At 49.2% G+C, this 9314-nt stretch overlaps 1 protein-coding gene across 1 annotated transcript in view; it reads left to right on the forward strand.

The window, feature by feature from the left end:
• The window catches only part of LOC144162658 (rho GTPase-activating protein 45-like), a 122021-nt gene extending 119534 nt beyond the window's left edge, over positions 1-2487 (forward strand). The window contains exon 24 of the mRNA XM_077693285.1: positions 473-2487. Within this exon, the coding sequence (XP_077549411.1) occupies positions 473-620 (148 nt within the window). The 3' untranslated portion in view covers positions 621-2487. The remainder of the gene's footprint in view (positions 1-472) is intronic.
• Positions 2488-9314: the final 6827 nt, after the last annotated feature.

Here is a 9314-nt window from a genome sequence, read left to right on the forward strand (position 1 = left end):
CGGCGTCAAATGAAACGCGAACACGGAAATATGAACCTAAACGTGCTAAATTGAAAAATACTGTTCGTAGAGTTCATATAATGGCTTGCTATTGGCATGTTTGGAAATCCACTTTTCCCAACTTTGTTTTTGTAACTAAGCCACGCGTCATTTTGGCTTGCACGGAAAGAAATCACGCTATTTGTGTGTTCAGGTTCATATTTTCGTGTTCGCGTTTCATTTGACGTTGATAGTACATGCAAGCAGTTGAACAGTGTCATATACAGGCTGGGGGGGAGAAGAACTCCATTATTCATAACGTAGCAAAATCGCAATTACAGGGGGCCCTGACGCGGCTCCCTCCAAGCGGCCACCACATACAGGAACGTCAACCAGACGCACGCAAAGCAAATCCATGTGGCTTTGGCTTTGGGAAGACGTCACCAGCGCTTGCACACTCCTCCAATTCCCCCTTTTTCTGTTTATTACACAGAGCGCACAGTCCGCTGCGTGAAAGTGTCTCCCTGAAGAAGCACTGGTTCAGCACCGACGACGGCAGCAGCAGCGGCGACAGTGGCGCTGCCACCGCCACGACGCAGCCCCTCGGCAATCCCCCACACGGGCAGCCAAGGCACGATTGAAGCATTGCGTGGATGCTCCGAGCAACGACTCCAGCACCGAGTCTGCATTGCCAGTCGGCACGTCGAGTACGATGCACTGAGCACGCTCCACGAGCAGTGCTGGAGCCGCCGGTTTCCACCCCAGTGCAGATCAGTGTGTCCTGTGCGCGTGCTCCAGAGCGTGTCAGTGTGGTGCGAAACTACGACGGTAATCGGGAGGCATGACATATCAAGGTCGTCAAAGTTTTCGCTGCGGTGCAACTTGGCTAGGCTTGACTGCGGCTGGGGCGGCATGCTCCACAAATGCTCGCCGAAACGAAAGTGGCCTGTGTGTATATGTGCTTTTCCGTATGTGCGTATGGCCTGTGTGTTGTGTGTGTGCCCATCCACATTTGCCACAGCCGTTGAAGGCAGGTTTGTCGCGTGTACAAAAGCAATATTTCCACTAACACTTGCGGCCAACGCAGTGCTCAGAAGCATCTGGGCCCGTCCACTCCTCTTTGCAAGCTGGAGTCGCAGCTTCGACTGCTGGCGCCATGCTCGTAAATCAAAAGAGCGCAGACGTTGAAGAGGGGCCACGAGATTTTTGTAGACGTTTGAAAACTCTCCCAGCTCGCTCGAGGTGCAAGGTTGTACAGCGTTGGAGGGTTGAAGCCACTGAGGCATCACTTGGCTCACAACTGTGTTCAGCCAAAAAGTCCTTCTCCACAGAACAAGTTATTCTGCTTTCTTCTCAGTCTTTACTGGCTGACGTTGAGCTCCCCTCGGAGTTTATATTACACGGCATCGGGTTCTTTTGATCACGACTGCAATTCTAAACAACTGAAAAGAAGGGGAAGAAACTAGTGATGGGAAACACAAGCAGAGGTGGAGAAGAGATACAGATGAATTCGTGACGGAAGAAGCTTTGCGAAACGTCGGTGATTCTAGTGAATGTCCACATCACTTTTACTGTTGTGCCCGTGTATTTCGCCACCGTATTTTTTTTTTTGCGCACCGCACGTAGTTGTAGAATCATAGTTGGAAGGATGAAAGGGAGATCACCGAGTCGTCGGCCTTACACCTGACACGGATATCGTAACAAAATCACAATGAGCGTGCTGTGCACCTTGGTCGTTGCAGTTATCTCTACTCACTCATTGCCCCTTTTTTCACCAGCTCAGAGATGCTCTTGCATGGCCCTGAGCTTCCTGTGCCGAGTTCGGAGAACTTAGAGAGGTACCTGGCAACACGACTTCAGGGATTGTGCTTTCTGCGCACGTACCAAGTGTATGGGAATCTGTAAACGGACGCTTCGCCAGGTTGCGAGTAATCAACTAACGCGAATTACGAGCAGCTAATTCATTTGCATTGTGTTATCGTGCGTGCGACATTTGTTTGTTTCCTCCAGCACTTTTCTGTTCGTGCACGGTGTCACAAAATATGTTGGTGTTTTTAAATGTTTACTTATTGTTGACAAAAGCGCAGAGAGTGCCGCCGACATGCGTCTCACTGCAACTGTGGGATGGAACACCTGCTCGACGACCCCGCAAGGAGTGCAGTGTCCCGCCCCTTGGTCGCAAGCGGGCGTCGTCGCATCCATGTGCTGTTCTAGTCTGTTCGTAACAAGTGCCATGCTGTACACTGCGCTTCAGTTTGTTGTTACCTCGTTCCTGTTTGTCAACCCTGGGCGAGGAAACGCACTGTGCACCTTCTGTGTGAGCGCACGAGCCCCGTACTTCGCGTTTCACAGTCGACGTGCACGGCCAATGGGAGGGCATTGTTTTTGTTTGTACGACTTTGTTGCTCAAGCGGTTTGTTCCTGGGATCCGCCATTGGGGAGGGAAGGAGGCAAAAGCGGGGCCTGTGACCAACCTGAAGCTACGAGAAATAAAACGAGTGAAATCCAGCTGCCTCAAAAGTGTCACGTGAACTCAAATGCGCGAGTAAGAGACCTGTGAACACTACTGCTCAGTGTTGGTGGGAAGCACATTCTAGCTCGGATATAGATTGTCCTTTACCCCTGCTGGGATGCAGTCTGCAGACGGTAGGGACGCTAAGGTTGAAAGCATGACTTCATGCTAGTTTTTATGTGAATGAATGAGTGTATTGTCAAAATGAAAAGGAAAGACCACTGACAGGCGTAGTTCGTCGCACCTGAGGGTGGACACTGGAACGCCTGCTGGTGTGGAGAACACAGGCAGACAGGAATGGGAAGAGAGAGAAAAGGGGAGGATGCACATATATATATATATATATATATATATATATATATACGGTCGAACAAAAGAAGTTTCCAATGGTCCAGAAAAAATATCAAAAAGTAGAGTCCGACGCAAGTCTCAAAAAACAAAAACAAACATGTTTACTAACGTTTCGACTGGTGGTCCAGTCTTCATCAGAGTAACATTTACAGTACACTGCAGAACGCTTTTATAGGTGCGTGTGGAGAGAGGAGGAAGTTGCGCTACAGTGCGCCCTCTTTGAAAGAAATCATACGTCATCATTCAGCAAAACAAGAAAAAACGCAAGACATACACATGAGAGGGAATGCACTGCCCTCCCTCTTTTTTGGGAGAAAAGGTGCGCTACAATGCGCCCTGTTTAAAAGTAGTTATTGGCAAGTGGTACAACAAAGAGAAAAGAAAAATGCAAAGGGGCGTCTAGGAAGGAGGTAAATTGGCGCCTCTCCTCATAGGAATTAACAGAAGAAGCGGGGGCGGGGAAGAGAAAGGAGTAAAGGCGGCCGAACGAGATAAGGAAGTGGGGAACGCGCGTCAGCACGTCATCGCTTTTCGTCTTAGGAATGTGTCAACAGAAGAAGCGGGGTGAAAGCGGCAGAACGAGATAAGGAACTGGGGAGCACGCGTCAGCGCGCCTTCGCTTTTCGTCTTAGGAATGTGTCACGTGAAGCCGGCGCTATGTGGCTAAGCCGGCGCTAAGAGGCTAATTGAGTGAACCTGGAGGGATAAAGCCGGCGCTGGTATGCCTAAAAAGAGGATTGGTCACGCAAGAAGCGAACGGAAGAAAGGCGAGTAATTATTGTGGCAAACATGTCAACGCGCCTACGCCTTCGTTCAGCCCAGAGGATGCGGTTTTGAACTTAAATATGAGATATGATTCGCGAACTTCTCGTGCGTGGTTGCTGTTGAAATTGGATTCAATTATTGTTACCTTCAAATTATTAAATGAATGACCCGGGATTCCGACGTGACGGGACAAAGGAAGGTTAGGAAGAGACTTGGCGTGTGCCCTATGATTGTTGAACCTTAATCTAAAAGCGTTCGCCGTCTGGCCAATATATTGCAGGTGGCAGGTATTGCACTCGAGCAGGTAAACTACGTTGGCGCTGTCACAGTTAAAATTTCCCTTCAGTTTTACAGAGAAGTGCGAGGCGGTGCTAGAGGCGGTTTTTGTTTTCGTCATGTGGGGGCATACCTGACAACGAGGCTTGTTGCAGGGCCCACAACCGGTCACTGGTGAATGGCTGAGCCTCGAAGATGTCAGAATGTCGCGCAGGTTTTTGTTTCGCCTATAGACAACACGTGGTGGTTCGGAAAATATAGATGCTAGTCGAGGACTTTGATTTAATATGTTGTGATGCTTTCGAAGTATGCCAGAAACATTCGGCACAGATGCGGAGTGAGTGAGAACTAGGTTACTTGAAGGGCGTCGGTCGGCTGGCTTCCTGGAGTTAAGGAGTTCATTGCGGCTCAGCGCTCCTGCTCGGCGAATGGAATCGTCAATTAATTGGGGCGGGTACTTTTGTTTGAGCAGATCGTTTTTTAGTCCCTCACAGTTGGAAAGAAAATCTGTTTCCTTGGAGCATATCCGGCGGAAGCGGTGCGCTTGACTGTAGGGTATGCCCGTTTTCCAGTGCTTAATGTGACTACTTTGAAAATGCAAATATTGATGGGAGTCCGTCGGTTTTCGGTAAAGGGTGGTCTCTAATTTGTTCTGCGAGACAGATACCGTCACGTTGAGGAAGTTGATGCTGGTAGCGGAAAACTGGTGTGAGAAAGAAATGTTAGGGTGGACCGCGTTAAACTCGGCTATAAATCTTAGGAGATTGGATTCTCCGTGTGGCCAAATCAGAAAGACATCATCGATGAAGCGCTTGTAAAAAAATGGCTTCAAGTCGATGCTTGCAAGAAACTCCTCCTCGAGGACCCCCATGAAAATATTTGCATAATTTGGCCCTATCCTTGTGCCCATGGATGTACCACTGACTTGAACATAGTGTTTGCCATTGAACTCGAAATTGTTTAGCTCAAGAATCAATCTCAGTAATAAAGCCAATGTAGAATTCTCGACGGGCTTAGGCTCCCGTGATTCACTGTAAGCGTGGATCACCGCTTGTATTCCATCAGAGTGGGGAATATTGGTATATAGGGACGTGACGTCCATGGTGACAAGCAGACAGCCACTGGGAATCTCAAGGTCTAATATTTCAGAGAGAAAGTGGTTGGTATCTCGTATGTATGAAGGAAAGTTAGGGGGAATTTGGTTGATTAAGTTGTCGACATAGAGGGAAATATTTTCGGTAACCGTGCCTATGCCAGATACGATTGGGCGACCAGGGACATGTGCCTTGTGAATTTTGGGCAAAAGGTAGAACCTGCCTGCTATTGGGCTGAGTGGTATCAGAGAACGCACCGTCGTTTTGTCTATTTCTTTGGCCTCCAGTAGTGCTTCGAGGTTTTCCTTGACAATTTCTTTATATTCAAAAGTTGGATCAGATTGAAGAATTTTGTAAAAGGATGTGTCGGATAACTGTCGGTCTGCTTCTTTGATGTAATCATCTCGATTCATTATCACTATTGCTCCACCTTTATCAGCGGGCTTGATTACAATTTCGTGGCGACATGCCAACTTCTCAAGTGATTCTTTCTCTTTAATTGAAAGGTTGGGTCTAAAAGGCGTCTGCTTTTTATAGGCTTCAAGCACGTCATGTTGTACTGCTCTAATATATAGATCTAGACATCTATCGTGCTGAGTCGGTGGCGTCCAGTGCTTGGAGCTGGGTAAAGAGCCGGCATTGTCCGTGTTAGGGCGCCCATGAAAGAATTCACGCAATCTCATGTTGCGAGCGAAATTGTCTAAATCTTTAAGAAGCTGGAATTCGCTGAAACCTCCCGTTGCTGGACAAAAACTTAAGACTTTGGATAGTGTGCGAACTTCGATCTCTGTCAGCACAACACTGGACAAGTTCACTAAATTACTGGTGGGGAAGTCACTCTTCTCGGTCATTTTAGAGGTCCTTACCTTTTCTCCCAAAAAAGAGGGAGGGCAGTGCATTCCCTCTCATGTGTATGTCTTGCGTTTTTTCTTGTTTTGCTGAATGATGACGTATGATTTCTTTCAAAGAGGGCGCACTGTAGCGCAACTTCCTCCTCTCTCCACACGCACCTATAAAAGCGTTCTGCAGTGTACTGTAAATGTTACTCTGATGAAGACTGGACCACCAGTCGAAACGTTAGTAAACATGTTTGTTTTTGTTTTTTGAGACTTGCGTCGGACTCTACTTTTTGATATATATATATATATATATATATATATATATATATATATATATATATATAGTAAGGAAATGAGGGGCTCGTTGAGGAAATATAGAAAGATAGGTCAGCAGTCTACAACGCCAAAGGAGGCATAGGGGTGTGGTTAAGCTCTTTTTCTTTTTCACAACGGTAAGGAAGTAAACGTTTTTGCAAACATACAGAAGAAAGAAAGAAAGAAAAACGCGCCCAGAGTGGGGACCGAACCCACACCTTTCGATTACATGTCGAATGCCTTACCAATTCGGCTATCTGGGCGACTGTGTTCTCTTTCACTTTCTGGGCTATTTATATTTACGAGAAGTGTATCTGACGCTTGAGGGTGTGGGTTCGGTCCCCACTCTGGGCGCGTGTTTTTCTTTATTTTTTTCTTCTGTATGTTTACAAAAACGTTTACTTCCTTACCGTTGTGAAGAAGAAAAAGAGCTTAACCACACCCCTATGCCTCCTTTGGCGTTGTAGACTGCTGACCTATCTTTCTATATATATATATATATATATATATATATATATATATATATATATATATATATATATATATATATATATATATATATATATATATATATATATATACACAGGACTAATAAGGACATGTAGGTACAATATATATCAGACTAAACGCTAGGAACGCTAAGGGGAAAAAAAAGAAAAAGCACACACATGCACGCACACACACACACAAAAAAAGCCACAGTTCAGTCTGACTGGGGAGAGCCGGGAGGCCTCCAGGTAGGACCCCAGGACCTCACGTCCCGTTCTCTGGCACTGCTCGGCGGCCACAGAAACTCTTCGAGGGGCCAAGCTCTTCCCCTGAAGACGGCCAACAGTTCAGCCCTCCCTGCCACAAACTCCAGGACCAGATGCGGCAGGGTCTGGACAGCCACCCGGCAGTGCTGGCATGACGGGCTTTTGACGAGCTCCAGGCGGTGTTTTCGCTTGGCCGTCCACACGCACCCCACGTGGAGGCGCAGAACAGCCGAGCGTTGCTGTCAGGGCATCCGTGTGGCCCACACGGGTGGTGGGGCCTCTCCAGCGGCCAACCTCTGGTCAGGGTGCTGGGCCCGTACATGGCACGCTGCATCAGCAGGCGGGCGTCATCCGCAGCTGCCTGGGCCGCCGTGGCCGAAGTGGGCTGCTCATCTGCCTGGTCGTTGCCCTCCAGCCCAGTGCGGCCTGGCACCCACTGCAGTCGCATGTCCACCTTGTCCCGCACGTCCCGCACCAGGAGGGAGCATGGGTCGCCCTCCCGGATCCGCAGTAGAGCCACTCGGGAATCACACAGCAGGGCGCAGTGCTCGGGGAGCGGCTCCAGCTCCAGTAGCAGGTCCAGGCCACCATTTCAGCCGTGGCCTAGCCTGCCTGGTGGCCTTCCCCTGCACTGTGCCGCCGTAGCTGAACCAGGGTGTGGCCCTCTATCTGGTGCGATGATTGCACCAGACACGTATTCTGGAGGTCGTCGGTTCGAATCCCACCCAGCGGGCATTTTTTCTCCACTTTCGTTCTGTCTTTCAAAAATCTACGTCTGTTTCAATGATAATAAATGCCCTACCGCATTCTCCAGAGCCCCTTTGCTTTCCTTGGCATTATTGACTGCCATCCCTTATTTCTGTCTTATTTCAACTAGTCCCTCATTTCCCATTCTGATTCCCTACATGCAGAGCAGCAGAGCAAGGGTCTCTGCAGTTCTGGCAGTCTTGGTGCCTTAGGTAGCTCAATAGGGCTCAACGCTGGTCGGCGGCCACTCTCGACATGTTGTAGACGCTCGAGGCACGGCCCGGCGGTTACAAGAAGGTCCTGTTCCCCCCTAGTAGTCCGAGTGGCGTTGGCTACCACCCCAAGCGCAGGAAGCAGATACCTTAAAGGGACCCAGAAAAGCTTTGTGAAGGTGGCAATCAAGTGCATTCAGGCGGTAGAACACATAACGAGGGATTTTTTAGCCAAGTGTGAGCCCAATACGTTGTGCGGATAGTTTGTAAACGATTTTTGAAGATAGCCTTTCTCAGCCGATGAGGGCGACGCCGCAGCGAGCCGATCGCGGCTGACGCAACGGCGAGCCGCCCCCTGATTCGCCCAATCGCCGGCGAGGTCGGCCGCCGGAAACGTCACTGCCATTGGCTTCCGGCTGCTCTTCCTCCTTCCTGCGCGATCCCGAGGCAAAGGCGGGTCCGCAGCGATTAATTGACGCGTGCCTAGTCACAGGAATGTAGCTAGCGCAGTGCCTTGTATATTCTGTCGCGATGTCACATGGCTATGCCCAGTGTTTCCAGCTGCTTTGAAAGCAGCAGAGAGGGAAGAGGAATCGATCGGCAAGGGTGGAGAGGTGCATTTAATTGCTTCTGGCGCAGCTAATACTGAATGTAGATCAATAATTCCAACAGCATTGCATCGCTATATTGGTGCTACGCGATACAGGCCTTTTGTAACTTTTATAAAAGGCTTTTCTGGGTACCCGAGATATACCCGAGCAAGTGGAAGCTACCGGCAGCGCTGTTCTCCCTAGGGAGAACAGCGCTGCCGGTAGTGTAGTGGCTATCGCACTAGATGCATATTCTGAAGGTCGCAAGATCGGATCCCATCCTGTGGGCATTTGTTCTCCAATTTCTTTTTGTCTTACAAAAATTTGCATCCGTTTCAATGATACTAAATGGCCTACCGCATTCTCCCTTTTGCTTTCCTTGAGGGAGTACTGACACCAATTTTCGGCGTTAATATATTATTGCACAGTTCGCTTGCTTTACCCAACAGAATACCCTGGCTGAAATATGAGCGGCCTGCGACGCGAAGAACATACTTCAATTGGATCGCATTTGTCGCGCCGACGGAGCAGCGCGCGGAGCGGCACTAAGCAAATGGACATCAGCGTGACATCATCCCGTGAAAGCCAAATAAGTGACGCGCCAGCGCTCGTCAAAAACTCGTGACGTCACTACACGCGCGCGACCCCGCGAGCGGCGAGCGGGCGCCGGTGCATTCACAAACGGGTACACGTAGGCATAACCGCTGCACTGTTGCCAAAAATAAAGTTCCACACACGGGAAAGGAAGCGATAACACAGCCCGGAATCGCAATAGAAGTCGCCATCAGAACTTTTATTGAAAGCGCTCATCGAATTTCCGCCGCAATGGTAGGCCTAGCACCTTCAGGCAGCTCAGCCGTTCAGCTCCGGCGGCGGCGC

The sequence above is a fragment of the Haemaphysalis longicornis genome, unplaced genomic scaffold (genome assembly GCF_048455015.1).
Source record: "Haemaphysalis longicornis isolate Haplotype H1 unplaced genomic scaffold, Haemaphysalis longicornis Haplotype H1 scaffold_12, whole genome shotgun sequence".
Taxonomy (NCBI): Eukaryota; Metazoa; Arthropoda; class Arachnida; order Ixodida; family Ixodidae; genus Haemaphysalis; species Haemaphysalis longicornis.